Source organism: Barbatula barbatula (assembly GCF_947034865.1).
Source record: "Barbatula barbatula genome assembly, chromosome: 16".
NCBI classification, from domain to species: Eukaryota; Metazoa; Chordata; class Actinopteri; order Cypriniformes; family Nemacheilidae; genus Barbatula; species Barbatula barbatula.
Window position 1 is genome coordinate 18,460,945 of NC_136779.1, and position 18,360 is coordinate 18,479,304.

At 41.0% G+C, this 18,360-nt stretch overlaps 1 protein-coding gene across 2 annotated transcripts in view; it reads right to left on the reverse strand.

Moving 5' to 3' along the window:
* Window positions 1-18,360, reverse strand: part of adam11 (ADAM metallopeptidase domain 11) — an 89,478-nt gene that overhangs the window by 56,134 nt on the left and 14,984 nt on the right. For both annotated transcript variants that reach the window (XM_079477138.1, XM_079477139.1), the window contains 4 exons: window positions 14,940-15,022; window positions 7,490-7,553; window positions 4,014-4,074; window positions 3,287-3,384 (listed from right to left, as the gene is read on the reverse strand). In XM_079477138.1, the coding sequence (XP_079333264.1) occupies window positions 3,287-3,384; window positions 4,014-4,074; window positions 7,490-7,553; window positions 14,940-15,022 (306 nt within the window). The remainder of the gene's footprint in view (window positions 1-3,286; window positions 3,385-4,013; window positions 4,075-7,489; window positions 7,554-14,939; window positions 15,023-18,360) is intronic.

An 18,360-nucleotide genomic window follows, 5' to 3' on the forward strand; every position in this document is an offset into this window, starting at 1 on the left:
CCGCCTTTTGTCTCGTTAGCCTTCCCATTAGTGTTTCATTACCTTCACCTGCCCCTTAGAAATTATCCTGTGTTTGTTCCCCTATTTAATGCCCTCTTGTCTATTGTCTTGTGCTCGTTCGTTGTACATGTTTCATGCTTTTTGCCATGCCATGTCTTGGAGTCTTTGTCATTGTTATTGAAAGTCAAGTCAAGTCAAGTCAAGTCAAGTCAAGTCAAGTCAAGTCAAGTCAAGTCAAGTCAAGTCAAGTCAAGTCAAGTCAAGTCAAGTCAAGTCAAGTCAAGTCAAGTCAAGTCAAGTCAAGTCAAGTCAAGTCAAGTCAAGTCAAGTCAAGTCAAGTCAAGTCAAGTCAAGTCAAGTCAAGTCAGTGTGAGTGTTTTGTTAGTCTAGGTGTTTTTGTAGTTGTAGTTCTTGTCAAGTGTTAGTCTTCAGTTTATTGTGTTCCCTGTTTACCCCCTCGTGGGTTTTTGTTTTGTTTCTGTTTATATATATTAAAGTCCTTGTTAACCCCTTCATCCCCGTTTCGCTGCCTGCAATTGGGTTCTCCTTGTCCATTCCATAACAGAACGAACGAGCCATAACCGAGCCCAGCAGGCAGCCATCATGGACCATTCAGCATCGTTCCTGCGATCTCGCCTTGCCCACTTGCTGTTTGGGTTCCGTCAGGGGGATCATGGAACGCGGGAGTTCGCCAGGGCATTTTCTTCGGTGGCGAGGGATACTGAGTTCGGTGATGCAGAGTTAAAGGTGATCTTTGATGGCTGCCTCACCAACCGTCTCACGCCATCGGAGAAGAGGATGCTTAGGCCCCTGGGGTTCGACGATATGGTCAGGTTCGTGATCAACCGGGACGAGGCCAGAGTTTCAGTCGGGGTACCCGCCCCATTGGCTAGCGTCCCGGAGGATTGCGTCCTGCCTGTCGCCGCCCCGGGGGACTCAGCTCCGCCCGGCTCGAGCTCCGCGGCTCCTGTTCCGCTTGGCGGCATTCGCGGTGAGTGGGGAAGGGGGGATTCGGGGACAATGTCTGCTGACACCTTGGGCACTGATCTTTGCCCGGGCTCCACTACTCCGGGACAGATGTCCACCAGCCTGGAGGGTCGTGTCCTGCAGGTCTGGGTTTTGGGCATCGCCACGCCCTCCGCTCCACCACCTTCTGCCTCCCCACCTGCAGTCAGCCTGGGTGGCAAACGAGGAAGGCGCGAATCCTGGGGGTCCTCTTCGGAGGCCTCCAATCCGGAGCCAGACCTGCCCTTCGTCTCCTTCCTTCGGCCAACTACCGGACGGTGGCGCGATTAAGAAGGAAAAGGCAAAGGAGGAGGGCACAGAAGCAAGCCGAGACGATGCTGCAGCCTGTGTCCAGTGCCATGCCAAGTCCGGTGGTCCCGTCAAGGGGGGGCTTATGTCATGATTCCGCTATCATGTCATGTTTATTCTTGGTCTTGCAGCGGAGTCATGGCATAGCCTTAGGTTTTGTGTGAGAAAGACATGGCTTTGTTTTGATTCTGACATGCCATGTGCTTTCTCGTGTCTCGTCAGTGTTTCCCGCCTTTTGTCTCGTTAGCCTTCCCATTAGTGTTTCATTACCTTCACCTGCCCCTTAGTAATTATCCTGTGTTTGTTCCCCTATTTAATGCCCTCTTGTCTATTGTCTTGTGCTCGTTCGTTGTACATGTTTCATGCTTTTTGCCATGCCATGTCTTGGAGTCTTTGTCATTGTTATTGATAGTCTAGTCAAGTCAAGTCAGTGTGAGTGTTTTGTTAGTCTAGGTGTTTTTGTAGTTGTAGTTCTTGTCAAGTGTTAGTCTTCAGTTTATTGTGTTCCCTGTTTACCCCCTCGTGGGTTTTTGTTTTGTTTCTGTTTATATATATTAAAGTCCTTGTTAACCCCTTCATCCCCGTTTCGCTGCCTGCAATTGGGTTCTCCTTGTCCATTCCATAACAGGAAGCATAGTGAAAAAACAACTAATTTGGCACCAAATTTCTAGCAATGTGAATAAAATCCCAATATGTTGAATTTTTCATGTTTAAAGCAGTTTCATACAATACATTATGTCTCTTGACCACTAGCGGATGCTGGCCTAAAGCTGAAGAGTTCCTCTTAGAATATGGTCATGGTGAACCATATCAAGTTTTTTAGCGATATGCTATTGCGTTCATGAACTACTGCATTTTATGACAAAACTTCTAAATGATCGACTCCCACAATTGGGTATGGTTTGACTCGGCATGACTTAAAGCATCAGACAACACCACTAGTGATTTTACACCAAAGTCTTCAAAGGTTAAAGCAAAAATAACCATTTGTTATATCTCTGGACCACTTGGTGGCACTGTGCCAAAACTGCTTTGCAGAATGTACCTGAGGCACAGTACAATTGCTTATAACTTTTTACCACTAGGTTGCGCTGTTGTCAAATTAATATGAGGGGCACAAGATGCTTTTGGCTATAAGATATTGGGCAATGAAGAAATCTAGGTGAAAGTGTCCACTTTTGCTTAGACCATATAAAAAAACCTGGCTATGCCACTATGTAAGTATGTTATGTATAATAACAGTTGGTGCTAACATAATGTCTATGTGTATTAATGACAAATAGTTAAACACTGATGCATTTCAGCCATTGACCTTCCTTAGAGTGTGTCAGGAAATGTATCAGTTGTTAAACAATTTTGATGTCTGCTTGTGATATGAATTTTTATCATTCATTTGTGTACTGAAATAAATTTCTTGGATTATTTTTTAAGAACACCTTCTGGGATTACTTCACAAATTCCAGATAGCAAGTATGACATTAGCATGTTTATTTAATCGAATATCTAATTTAATTTATCCAGCTTCAGGTTCAACCAAAAGCAATTGCACACAACCACCTCTATCTTTATAAAACAAAATAAAAAGAGTGTCCATATGTCAGGCCTTAAATCCTAAATCTGCAACAGCTATGGATGGACGCCTGCTTCAGTGCTGCCACCCCTCGTAGTTCTCATGACAAATCATTTTCTAGACCTGCACCTGCTTTTATTGTCATGCTGATGGAATCAGTGAAAATGCCTTTTCTGTCACCCGATAGAAGGGAGTTTGTTTTAGTGTCTATTTTAAATTCCGTTGTTCCAAGCAGTCAGGACTGTACCTATTACCTGCCCTATTTATGTGAGATTTATTCATGCAACTTTATTTAGTTTATTGTAGTTAGGATATTAATGTTGGATAATTTTTCTTTCCTTCTCAAGAAAGTTAAACATTTTCATTTAGAAATATTATATTAATTTGTTTAGAAACCGTCACCTGTCTTTTTGCCCGTCTCAGCCCATCTGTGAACTTAGCCTCGACAGATATGACAGCGTCATCATTAAATGAAGAGTCACTGTTAATCATGGTGTTTCCTAAAAGAGATGATGATATACATATATTTACCACATCATGAGGAGTGTGCACCTTAAGCCAATATAAATTATATAACTCTAACATGAAAACATGATAAACAGCTAAAATGTGCCTATTTATGGACCTAACTGTATATACCTTATTATGTATCATGTGAAAATGCTTTGTTCAGAAAATCAATATGATGCAGAAAGAAATAAGATCACGAGGGACATAAAACCAAGAAGCTGAATCCTGCTCATTTAAGTCAAATAAAATACATGTCTTATTACTACTGATTTATTAAAGGGATAGTTCACACAAAAATAAGTGTAGAACCTTTATATTCACATCTGAATACATGCTTCAGATATTGTTTCACGACAGAAATTATAAAGTCCATGTGTATAAGCGATATAAAAATCATCCAATAAACGCTGTACTGGTGCTATTGGTTTTATACTTTATTCTTTGTCCTCTTCTTACAGCACATGGAAAGATGTATGGATTTACCTTAATCGTTATCCTTATGTTTCTTAGCAGACAAATCTAGTATAGCACACTTCAGTCTTTACATATGGCATTGAGCTGCTGCTTTCCAAAGTGAAACTTAAAGATAATTTGCGTGAGAAAATTTTGTGTGTCATACCTGAGAACTGAGGAGGGAGTCGGACATCTGACATTCTGTACACGACATGAGTGTTGTCATCCTGAGCGTGACAAAATAAAGAAAGTTTTGTTATGCTGATATACTGTATGTAACTGGTGCTCTGCATTATTCCGTCAATTATTCTAATAACATGCAGTCACTCATAACCTTTGTGAATATTAAATACCACATGGCAAATGAAAGCAGTAAGGTACGAGAAGGTGTGCTGTATCATACAAAATATAGCACTAGCTTCAAGTACCTAATTGCTTTTAACATTTAATCAGGGCAAATAATTTTGATAAAGTACTGGCATAATTTTAACAGCATTACTGTACTTATCCAGGGGCCTGCTCCAGAAAGTTAAAAAGTTTAGTGAAAACTCGGGAGTATGTTGAGAAAGCAGAATAACTCAAGAGTAAATTTGAGAGAGAGGAAACTTACACTCACAGTCAGAAAACGTAGTAAATTACTCTGTGAACCTAACCTGATTGGGATCAGGCATTCTTAGATAAACCCAGTGTCCCCCTTTTTTTAACACATTTGTTTATTGGCACATACAGTATCCCACAGATGTGAGTACACCCCTCACATTTGAGTCAATATTATATTATATATTTTCATGTGACAACAGTGAAGAAATGACAGTTTGCTACAATGTAAAGAAGTGAGTATACAGCTTGTATAACAGTGTAAATTTGCTGTCCCTTCAAAATAACTCAACACACAGCCATCAATGTCGAAATTGCTGGCAACAAAAGTGAATACACTGTGTGTCAATGTTCAAATTGGGCCTAAAGTGTGAATATTTTGTGCAGCCACCATTATTTTCCATCACTGCCTTATCCTCTTGGGCATGAAGTTGATCAGAGCTTCCCAGGTTGCCACTGGAGTCCTCTTCCACTCCTCCATGATGACATCACTGGTGGATGTTAAAGACCTTGCGCTCCTCCACCTTCCGTTTGAGGATGCCCCACAGATGCTCAATAGGGTTTAGGTCTAGAGACATGCTTGACCAGTCGATCACCTTTACCATCAGCTTCTTTAGCAAGGCAGTGGTTGTCTTGGAGTTGTGTTTGGGATCAATATCATGTTGGAATACTGCCCTGTGGCCCATTCGCCGAAGGGAGGGGATCATGCTCTGCTTCAGTATGTCACAGTATATGTTGGCACTCATGGTTCCCTCAATGAACTTTAGCTCCCCAGTGCAGGAAGCACACACGCAGCCCCACCACCATGCTTGACTGTAGGCGAGACACACATGTATTTGTACTCCTCACCTGGTTGCCACCACACATGCTTGACACAATCTGAACCAAAAAGGTTTATCTTGGTCTCATCAGACAAACACAGGAGAATGGTTCCAGTAATCCATGTCCTTAGTCTGCTTTTCTTCAGCAAACTGTTTGCAGACTCATACGTCTATTTCCCAAAGACCACCTCTGTATATGAGGCTGAACCCGTCCACTCAACTTCTTTGGTTGACCATGGCGAGGTCTGTTCTGAGTGGAACCGGTCCTGTTAAACCGCTGTTTGGTCTTGGCCACCGTACAGCTCAGTTTCATGGACTTGGCAATCTTCTTATAGCCTAGGTCATCTTTATGTAGAGCAACAATTATTTTTTCAGATCCTCAGAGAGTCCTTTGCCATGATCTAAGCACATGGTTTAAAGCACACTCTTTAAATTACAAAAAATACTTTAGACCTGGTTTGAGTTGGTATATGGCACAGTCTATTTTCAGTTCCTCAAAATAGCAACGTGCCAACAATGTGCTTAAGCACACCTCTTTTTTAGACCAACATGCTCATGAGCACAAATAAGCGCAAATGCATTTGCTATTTAAACAAAGCGGCGCAGGGTGGGAACATTAGAGCAGCTTCGGGCTGAAACTAGCAAAAAAACTTCAACAATTTGTGCCAGGTGTACGATAGGGCCCTTAGAGCTATAACACCAAATTTAACACACCTGCGACATTGTAACACTAACGAATCACATGACACCGGGGGGAGAAAATGGCTAATTGGGCCGAAAATTGCACATTTACACTATTATACAAGATGTACACTCACTACTTTACATTGGTCCAATATGTATAACTTCTACTCAGGACTTAAATTTTACACCCAGACCAGTCTTACAATCAGGTGTACGTCCTGCTGGTTCAATCAGTATAATGTCCTCTGCCCCCTCCCAGAATGTTTTAGACGTTTCCCTATATAGAACACCTGATTCAACTCGCCAGACCCCCTCTAAATTAATTAACACACTAACCAGCTGATTTTTTAAATCAGGTGTTCTATATAGACATCTAAAAACGCATGTAAGATTATAAGACAATCATTCATTATTTATTTCAAAATTTACTCAGGGAGAGACTTTACTTCCAGCTTTAAATACTTTATGAAATGACCCATTTAAGAGAAGCAAGACAAGCAAAGAGTGAGTGTGTGAGTGAGTGAGTGTGTGTGTGTATGTGTGTGTGTGTAAGTGAGTGAGTGAGTGACATTGAAACTCCTCTACAAACAGTGGAAAAAATCTATAAATCTAAACTCTCATAATTCCCTCACTTGATTTACTCATGCCTTCCCAAATCTATATTAATTTATTTCTTCAACAACATACAATTGTACATTATAATAAAATTGTGTCATTTTATTTTATATGGGATTAAAAATGAATATACATTCAACATTAAAAGAGCAATGTGGATATTTTAGTGGCATAGCCATGAGGTTGAGAAAAATTGCAACTAACGGCTACCCCTCCCTTTCAAAGCACTATTATATTGTTGTACTTTTGCTTCTTTGCACAAAAAGATGACGTTTTTACGAAACACACTCTGTAAAGCAGTTTCTCCATTTAGGGGCACTGTAGAAACAACATTGTGAATTTCATGCAAGGTATATGTAGATAGAAATATATCATTCTAAGGTTAGAGAAACAAAATGCTTCATAAGGTCTTTATACACCTGAAGACATAGTTATGTACATTATATTGCATTTCTGTCAATAGTAATGCAAAGCAAATCTGAATAGGCCTACTTTTTTTAAATATGGCAACATGTTAATAACTAATTTGTTTGACTAACTTGTTTCGTCACAAGACACAGAATACTGCAGAAAATATTATAAAAAAATATAAAAACTTTGTTTCTATTAGGCTATTTACCACGTTATGTGTCATTTTACATATGGTGTCAGTTTGTGAGACAAGAGACTACACAATTTAACACGATTATGTGTTGTCCCAGAAATATCACATAGATGTATCTACTTAGGAAAAATAAAGATTGTGTTGTTTTTAACACACCCGTTTTTTAAGTAAGTAGAGTAAATAACCAATGATCAAAGTTATCAATATGTTGCAATATTTTTGTCACTTGGATGTGCTTAATTTATTTCAACAACACTTGATAATCTGCTCTTGTGAATGGATGAATATTTTACCTGCATGATAACTTTCACAAGCACTGACCTGATTACTGCTTTTCTGTGTGGGTTCAATGATGTATGAAAAGTTTCCATCGAAGAACATCCCTCTGTAGGCAGACACAATGACATTCATACATATGAGATACTACTAAAACAAATATCCCAAAGGTACAGATTTATGTTTTTTTTTATATTTTAGCTTTCCAACTTTCAATAAAAAAATAGATATCTGGTGAATATTGAAAAAGTGGAACTTCCATGCGTCTATGTATTAGTGCTGCCAAGATGATAACATCATGTCTGGTTACCGTTTTTTGGCCTATGTGTGATTGTGTCAGACAACTGCAATTGTTACACACCATAGCAGTATCTTCAACATGTAAGAAAATTAGCAGTGAGATGTGCCAGAGCTGATTTAGATTACAGGATACCAGACTCAGAGACGCAATCGGCTCAACCAAACAGGCAAATTTATTGTGAAATAGATCACATTAGACCTTTCAAGTAAAGAAAAACCCAAGTCAAAATTTTTAGGAAAGTAATCTTTTATTGGCAGATTTGTTAAATGGACATTTTGGTGGTATGGCTCTGTTCTAAATTCCCCGTCCTTCTTATGAGCTCCATGTAAAGTGAGACAGCGGCAGCACCTGGGGTGAATCTGCCGGTTTAGATGGGTGAGCAGCTCAACCCCCCCTTAAACAGAGCGTGCAACAATGACAACAGAGTGCCAAGATCTCTCAGACACTAACTTCACGGACATACATTCTATGCAAAATTCATGGGTGTATTCAGCGAACCCTGTCTGAGATATCTGGGACTCTTTCAGGACTGCTTTTACTTGACTGGATATTTTGTTTTGTTTCATACAGTATTATATTGTGCTGTATTGCTTAGATTTTTCTTTCATTAATGTGTGATGTATTGTTTTGATTTTTGTGCAGCACTTTGAGAAAGAAACTTTTAATGGCGCTTTATAAAATAAATGTATTATTATTATTATTATTAAAACACCAGTTAAAGGAGGGGAGGTGGTGGGTTGAAAGGCAGCATGCAGTGGAAGCAGTAAGGCGAGCTTGGCTGAAACGATATTTAAATAGGGCGTCAGTTGAGAAAAAAATAATTGACAAAACAGCGATTGGGATTACTTCTCAATGCTCTTCCCATCTTGGGGATGTTGACAGTTTTATTTATTTTTCTCCTTTCTCAGAAAGCGGGTTCATCTTGGGAAAACAGATTTTGGATGACCATCCCCGCAGTAACTACAAGCATGAATTACAACTAAAGAATTTGCAAACATTTTCATTAAAATTATAACATAATGGAGTGGCGAATGGCATCACCTTAGAATCACCAGGCTGGAGACTTGGGCCAGGCTTAGGTTGGAGAAACACAGTTTTTGGGCACAGATTGGAAGTGTGAGAATGAAAACCATATATCGAGCAGGAAAGAGCTTGGTGACCAGTGAATTGTTTGCTGATAATTGTCAAATTATTAACGGACCAGTCCAGTCTTTGATTAAATAGCATAATGTACATGGCGGATTTAGCGGAGGAAGATTTATGATACTCATAGAAGAGAGTTCCACCATATGTCAGAGTTAGGTCGGATTCTCAACTGATGAGAGATAACAGCAGGCGGCGAAAAGAATGGAGAGCTGGTTGACATTGGAGCTGCACTTCCCATTGTCCGCCACGGGACGGCCGCTGGTGTGAGGTCATCATCCTGCTCAGGAAACCAGGGCTGCGCACCGATGTGGAGTGCGATATAGACGGATTATAGAAATGGGGATTTGCCGGATAAGAGCCTGATTCCAGAGCCTGAATTCTGGAATTCATGTTGGAGAGCGAAAACTGAATGCTGGACAATGCTGACAACACCAGGTCGTTGCTTTGGACCGCAGCGTGGCTTGTCGGACTGAACCGATAGGACCAGCTGCATGTTTAGATGTTACCTCGGCTGCAGTGGAAGCAGCTTCGAAGTTTTTCTCTTTTGGGTGATTTTCCTGCTGGAGAAGGTGGGAGTAACTCTGTCGTAGATACATCAACGTTCTCACATAGTAAAGTAAACAAATCCTCATTAGAGGCTCCCGTCACTAATGCAGGGAAAACTGGAGGTTTTACTTGCTAAACGAGAGCTCCGACAGACGGACGTCTCTCGTCTTGGGTGGCTTCCTCCGCTTGGTACATGGGATTCTTTGATGGATTCAATCTGCCACTGATCTTCGTCAATTGTGGCAGAAAATATGATTATGAATCAGGTGAGTAAAGTCAAATATCTGAGTAATCTCGTGACGAGACATGCAGTCGAAAATTGCTTGGAAAAGCAGCATGCAGTAGAAGCAGTGAGGCAGGCTTGGCTGAAACGATATTTAAAAAGGACAATCAATTGAGAGAACCTATTGGATCATCTGATATGGGCTGGGTTTGAAGTTGATATCCGAGCTTGACTGCAAGGCCTGCCTGAACTAATTCTGATGCTTGATACTAAGAGTGGCAGATGAGTATAACAAACATAGAGCCTTAGTAATGGTTACAGGTTGTTAAAATGATGTCCTCTTTCTTTACCAGCTGGGAGAGCATACACACAGGCTCTCGGAGGCTAGAAGACGATGGTTCCAGGAGCTGGTTTCAGGTAATAATGTGACATTTTAAACAAGGTTTAAGATGCTTGTGCCGAGAAAAAATAGGTGTGCCAGATAAAACCTTGATTTGAAGCTTGTCTTGTTAACGTAGAATTCACGTGATCAATGACAAATTAAGCATTATATCCTGCACAATCTTTTCGATTTGAACCCCAGGTCTTTATTCATGAGTCCTTAGTTTTATTCACATTTTAGTCCAATATAATACTATATAGATATTATTGAGTGTACCTATAGCCTATGTGTGTGTGTGTGTGATTATGTGCTAGTGAACATCAATCTGTACAGCCTACGGTATCGAATCATATGACTATGAACTCGTACTGGATTGTTTTGCCACACTTGAATGGGTAAATGTATTATTTTGACCATTCACAACCATGTGGTACTCGAAGCTTTATTTGTGCACATAACATTACAATTAATCTGAATATCATCTGATGATTGCTTCTTTCGATGGAGCTTCTTTCCGAAGTGACTGCTATATGTTTTATCAACCAACAGATGCCACTGTTTCCGACATTCTTAAAGCCCTCTTCTAGATCTTAACATATGTCTTAACCCAAGGTACTGTGTACTGTGTACTAGGTACAGTAACATTAGGCATGCGAGGCAGCTGATCCAAGTGCACTAAGGATTTTCTTAAACAAAAGCTAAGTTAAAAGTAAAAAAAGATTACAAGGAACTAAAGGAAAAAAGACCAAACATTCAAAGACTCACATTTTACAAAGTTAACACTGGGGTTTAAATACATTGGGAAAAACGAAGTAACAAGAAACACCTGGCAAGATAATGAACAAAGGGCCAATGAACAAAAAACTACGAAGGACTACAACACAGGACAGAAAACAGGAACTCACAATAACTAAAAGTCCACAAGACAAGGGAAAATAGTGTGTTAACAAAAGACAGAACAATACCTGTTGGGAGAAAGAGAGAGGGTTAATCAGTTTTTTTTTTCATCTGTTTTTCATTTTCATCTGTCAAGTATTCACAGAAATGGGTTTTGAGTAGTTTTTTTAATGTAGTGAGAGATTTGGTTGACCGGACTGAGTTAGGAAGTATGTTCCAGCAGGAAGGAGTTGTGAAGGAGAATGAGTGGGAAACCACTTTACTGCGCTTTTGAGAAGGCAATACAAGACGCCATTTGCTGAACGCAGGGTTCTTGATGGGGTGTAGGAAGGTGTGTAAGTATGCCGGTGCAGATCCAGCGATAGTCCTGTAGGCAAGCATTAGTAACTTGAATCTGATACAGGCTTCAACCGGCAGCCATTGGAGAGATATGACAAGGGGTATCACAGGAGCCCTTTTGGGCTCTTGGAAGACGAGGCGTGCTGCTGCATTCTGAACCAGCTGGAGTGGTTTGAAAGCCTTTGTAGGCAGACCAGCAAGGAGAGCATTGCAGTAGTCCTTGAGATAACAAAGGCCTGGGCTAGGAGTTGTGCCGCATGGGTAAACAATGGGGTCAGCTGTGGCCTAATGGTTAGAGCGTTGGGCTTGTGATCAGAAGGTTGCTGGTTCTAATCTCCCTTGAGCAAGACACCTTACCCTTGATTGCTCTGCAGTAATGTGACACTGTAAATAAACTACTTGTAAATGGCTTTGGATTAAAGCGTCTGCCAAATGAATAAACGTAAATGTAATACAACAATGCAGAGACACACTCAACATTTACACGCAAGCTCAACTGAATACATGAATACAAAACTAGAATGCGTTGCATCGCATCACTCACATGCGGTGTAGACGGAGTGATAATTAATCAAAGATGACAATGAATCAAACTTGTAGATTTGTATGCAGCTTGGCTTTGCACTTGACTGTATTTTCCCCAAGTTTATCATAGAGAAACCAGACATCACTGCCCTTTCTATGCCATATTCTATCCTGTGGAATAAGTAGAGATACAAGCTTAATTTAGTTTGTTGCTAGATAGAGTGTGCACTTCCCAATAATGTTAAGTCATGAGAAGGCTAAAGTGGTTATTTCGTTTTTTAGGGATGGGGTAGTAATGTAACTAGTAATGCAAAAAATTACTTTTGAAATAAAGTAATCAGAACAGTAACTTGATTACTTTAAAAAGGAGTAATCAGTAATTTAATACAATTTCCAGAGTATCTTGCCCAACACTGCGCACCGCACAGCCCTGCTGAAAACAACTTCAGTATTAGTTGGTGCCAGAGTCTCCCATGCCACTAACTTACTGATTTGTTTTCAAATGCGTCACACATGGAAACATGCGAGGCAGACACGTGATATATTTTGGACAATCAGCACAGCCATCTAGCAGAAAAACATTAAGCTGTTCAACTTCACAAAGTGCTTTGCAGACCTTGCAGCACGGTGAGAGTGATTAGAAAGCATACAGAGCTCTCTGGTCTCACAGTGCCTCAATATACGCCAATGGGTCTGTGCAGCGCTGAATGATGTTGAACACATCCCTTGTTTTAGACAGAAAAAATCTGACCACCTTACTCTGATATAAATATTTTAATTACTTTTTATCAAATTTGAAAGAACAATAATAGAGACTTTAATTAAAATGTAGCCAAAGATGAAATACAGTATACTGCACACTACACTATTTCTAGTACTAACCGTAGTAATTGGATAAGTTTTAGCAAATACTGGTGTTCACTTGAATGTTTACTGTGGTAAGATTTAAAAACAATAGTGTCTAGTAAATTGAGCAACGTTCACTGTAGTAACAACTAAAGAACATCTTTTTACCATTGGAACTAATTCAATCAATGTGCTACAAATTGCATTTATAGCAGTGCTTATATGGTTAGGCTTACTTTAAATGTGACGGCAGTAGGTGACGGCAATCTTTTTTGTTTCAGTGAATCATTCAACCAACTCGTTTAAAACAGCTGATTCATTCAAGAACAAAGCAAGTGTCATGATGAATGACTGACTGAATCATAATCTCGTCAGAGTCGTTCAAAACACGAATTCATTTCGTTTCAAGTTTAATATATTTCTAAAGCACATTTAAAACAACCGCAGTTGACCAAAGTGTGTAAAAAAGTCCACAGTCAACACAGCCATCTACCAGGAAATTTTAGAGCACTTCTTACTTCCTCCTGCTGACAAGCTTTATGGAAAAGCTGATTTCATTTTCCAGCAGGACTTGGCCCCTGCCCACACTGCCAAAGATACCAAAAGCTGGTTCAATGACCATGGTTTTACTGTGCTTGATTGGCCAGAAAACTCGCCTGACCTGAACCCCATAGAAAATCTTGGACTATTGCCCCATACATAGTTACTCCCCTGCAGGGTTGTCCCGTATGTTGATTCCCTCACTCTTGGTTCCCCTGTCGGTAAACCTGAGACCTCCCCCACGGTGGGTCACCCCCCTCGTTTTGTGTGCCCCCTACTCGGGCTGGCGCAGTATATCGCATGTAGTTCTCCCCAGTGGTGAGACCACGTTGGTGTCTCCACATGTAACCTCCGCTTGTGGTAGGATGTGGCCTCCGTAGCACACTCTTTTAGTAAAGTCTTCCTCCTGTTATTTTGAACAACGTTTATCAGCTTTTTGCTTTTTTTCTGAGACAATGTTCATCAACATGCTGTTTAATCGTTTTACAAGTCTGCTGGTAAACAAACCCAGCAACGTGTGAGAAGTGCCAGTAAGCAAGGAAAAGTGAAGGTACGCTAAAGGTTAAAAAACAGTACTCCATACTGGTGCGTACTGGCCCACTTCAAGCACTGATCTAATCCATGACTATGTCACGATGTGACCACAATTATCCTCAACTACAAAACCTATAAAATTGCTCAATTCAATTGATTTATATCACAATGTGCATTGTTCCAAAGCAGCTTTACAGGAGAAAATAAGAAAAACCGCAAAACACAGAAAAGGTCAAACACAGCACAGTGCAGGGTGTTTATAGAACATGCAGGATCATTCTAGCAAATTATATCTAATAAATGAAGTCTCCCGGTGAGCAAGCCAGCAAGGCCCTGTGGCGAGGAACCCAAAGTCCAATGTATACAATTGTATTTGTTTTGGAAATAAATCAAGCAGTTTAACAATTTGGAGTGTGTAAGGACTGAAAAGACAGTGGTTAATATTTTGATTATTATCCACAGCATATCCACTCGCTTATTGTGGCAGCAGCAAAGTGAAACCACATTATTTTTGTCTTAAAAACAGAAGCATGCACCTGAAATACTGAACTCACTCCACCAATTAATACCACAGGTTATCCGCAATATTCCAACCTGCCACATAATAATAATAATAATAAGGAATTTATTTCACTGTACATGTGGTGAAATATTCATGGTGCAAACTGTCCCTTTGCACCACCTTTCAGTATTTTTTGAAGACTAGTTTCACATGTATACGTTTTTACCTGCTGCCTTTGCATTTCTGCATGTACTCAATGCTGTGTTAATAGGCATTCTGTTTAACTATACCTACTGTAATATTCTAATAGAAACAATGCTTTGGTGATGTTTGGTAAAATTAGAGTGCTGCACCTAGGGAGGAGGGACACCACCACGAGCGGAGAGAAATACAATCTACTCCGGCAAGCAAACAGTATTATGTGGTAACATACTGATCATATTACTGTAGTGTTGTGAATATCTGCAGTGCAGTTATATTATATTGTTTTATTTTTATTTCTGGGTAAATTATACATTTTATTTGTAAACATTCTATATGGTGATAGCAAATATTTACCAATGAATGAATACCAATGTTTTAGCCTCCAATTATATTTGTTATACATAAGATGAAAAAAAGGCCAAGCCCAAACCCAGAACCCTTAGCATTCGCAATGTATGTTGTAAGTGAAGTGCACTGCATTATTAATGAATATAAAAAGTAATTGCTCACTCTAGGCCATAGCAGGTGGAAAGAGCTGCCCATGATCTCAGAATTCCTCTTACATTGCCGTGATAGTAACAGTGCTCTCCTCCCTGAATACAAAACATTATTAGTATTAAAAAACACATCATACACAACAAAGTAAAATAATTATGCAATTGACATTTAATATAACAATGAGCTACATAGCATATTTTTACAATCCTCTGTAATACTTTATTTTACTGTGCCCTTGCTACAAGTTACATGTACTTACTAAAGTAATAAAATAATTATGCATAATTATATGCAACTAACTGTTAACCAAGCCCTAATTGTAAATCTAACCCTATAGTAAGTACGTTTTAATTCATGTTTCTCAGTACTTACACCTTAAAATGTAATGGGCGTGACAGTATGACAGTGCAGACGGATTAGAAGGGTCTTGACAAGTAGTTGCGCTGCATGCTTTGTGATCTCCTGATGTTGTACAATGCAAATGCATGTAAGCTGGTCATCGAAGATGACTCTGAGGGTCCTGGCTGTTTTGTAAAAAGTGATGGTTGAATTGCTCAGTTGGATGGTGAGAGCATGTCGTACCGTGGGGCAGGTCGGGAATACATGCAGCTCTGTTTTGACAAGGTTCAGAAGGAGATGGTGATTGTTGTGAAAAGAGAAGTAGATCTGGGTGTCGTCAGAATAGCAGTAGTAGGAAGACCTGTGTGTCTGTATGAAAGGTCATAAGGATGTTGTGTAGATGGAGAAAATAAATGGTCCAAGCACTGATCCCTGAGGCACCCCGTGACCATGCGGTGAGCTGTAGCCAACGCGGCTCTCCATGAAACCTTGAAAGATCTATTGGAGAGGTAGCATTTAAACCAGAGAAGAGGGTTACCAGTGATCTCTAGCGATGATAGGGTAACTAGCAGGATCTGATGATTGACAGTATCGCATGCTGCAGATACGTCTAGCAGAAATAGGACAGATGATTTTAATTCTCCCTCAGCCAGCCACAGCGTCAAGTCAGCTTTATTTATATAGCACTTTTTACAATTTTCGTTGTTACAAAGCAGCTCTACAAGAAAACATTATGTGGTGAGGAAGGCGGGACGAGAGCCGTGACGCGCGGCCGGTGGCGTGAGTGATAAGTGCAAGCAGCTGTGCGCGCACCGGTCCCGCATCTTATCACAGAGGAGATTGGGAGCTTAAAAGAACGATCGGCAGGACTGTTGACGAGAGAGGAACGGGCCCGGACATATGTTTAGTGTGTGTATGTTTTATGGCCGGCAGTTGACCGTGAGGTGGCTGCCGGTCGGTTACTTCCGTGTTTATTGTTTATTTAATTAAAGTTTTATTGTTCAAATGTTCGCCGGTTCCCGCCTCCTTCCTTCCCTTCTAACGAACTTTTTTACATTGGTGCCGAAACCCGGGAGGAAGGAGGGGCATGCTGTCGAAGAGCCCTCGCTGCCGAGGGGCATCGTGGTGCGGAGGAGTTCGTGGCTGCCCGAGGCGGTGGTGCTGAAGCAAGAAGAATCGGCTGGGACGGAGAGCCCGCTGCCGTGCTCCTGGGTCGAGGTGGGATGGCGGCCTTAAGGAGGGAGCGGAGGGGTCGTCGCCGTTGGCCGTGGGCCGGAATCCTGTGTCCAACAACCATGAGGGTGAGGAACAGGAAACGGGGGACCCGCTGCTGGCTGCCCTCACACCGAGGGCCATCGCCAACCGCCAGGAGGCGGAGGAGGATCGGGCCGTCCCCCCGACGTCCAGCACTACTGCATTGCACCGCGAGGAAGAGCGTCTCGGCTGGGCTGAGGACCGAGCGACAGCGTGTCAGGGAACCGGACACATTTTTTTTCTTTTCCTCTCTCCCCTCTCTCGTCCCTGTCGCTCCGGGGGCTCCCGTCTCCGTTCTTTCGTCTCGCCGGTGCATACCCCCAGGCGCCGTCGACTCCGAGACTGGCTCCCTGGGGGGGGGAGTAGGTACAGTCTCGGTGGTGCCCCCCGGCCTGTAAGGGGTGATGGGGGTATGTGGTGAGGAAGGCGGGACGAGAGCCGTGACGCAGGGCCGGTGGCGTGAGTGATAAGTGCAAGCAGCTGTGCGCGCACCGGTCCCGCATCTTATCACGGAGGAGATTGGGAGCTTAAAAGGACGATCGGCAGGACTGTTGACGAGAGAGGACCGGGCCCGGACATATGTTTAGTGTGTGTATGTTTTATGGCCGGCAATCGACCGTGAGGTGGCTGCCGGTCGGTTACTTCCGTGTTTATTGTTTATTTAATTAAAGTTTTATTGTTCGTATGTTTCGCCGGTTCCCGCCTCCTTCCTTCCCTTCTAACGAACTTTATTACACATTGACTATAGGCAAAACATATACGTTTTTGCAAGTCAAAACACAGGTCAAATATCAGACAGACTATAAATTCCTATATGTAGTTTTAATCAAATGAAACTATAAAATTCTAGCAGCCCCCTCGGCCAGGCAAACGAATATAAAGTGCAGAGGCATTGCAGTCTCGGTGGAAAGCTTGCTTTTGATACCTGTCTAGATGGCATCCAGTAGTTTGTGATGAATTAGGAAGGTAGACAGCTGGTTGAAAACAGAACCCTTTCAAGTGTTTTTGCAATGAACGGGAGAAGTGAGACTGGTCTAACTTTATTCCACAGAAGGTGGGACAGGTAAAAGTACTTTCTAGAGATAAGTATGGCTGAGATAACATCATAATGTTAATTGTTGTAATTAAGAATGTTGACAAGGTTGACTATGTGGCTTTAGGGCTTAATAATGAACAATTTAATTTAATAATCGCTTTATGAGAATGTAGGTAAACACAGGAATTGTTAACTAGTGTTATTTCTATAGTGTTGTGTACATGTGAAACAAGTTTTTGAAATTTCTGCCAGGAGGTTCAAAGAGAGAGGTTGCCATTTTTAAAAATGTTTTGCCAGTATTTAACCACATGTACTGTGAAACAGTGAAATTGATACTGAATGTGATGAATTCAGGTGGCAACACATTGAAACAACACATCAAAGTTATTCGTGTTTAAAATATAATAGATAAAAGCACTATCTTTTAATTAATAAGTGAGGGCGAATGTGATAATATCAATATTATTATTAATGAACGCGTGCAGGTAACAGTTAACTGCATGTATCAAGGGGAATATTATAAACAAGTATGCTATAATAAGGTATTTTGATATTACAATTAAACTTATTCATTCAAAGTAAAGGGAGTGAATGTGTGTTTTTCCCTATTTTCTATGTCATGAGATTACCTGTGTTTGGGAACCCCTAATTTATATTATCATATTATATGTTGCTATAGTGTCTGTATTTACTTAATAAAAGCGCAGAATGTGGAATATAATCAACAGCTATAGCAGGGAAAACACCTAGAGCAGAATTTAGGGGCTACTCCGTTGAGTTTGTCATGACAAAGTTAGACCAACG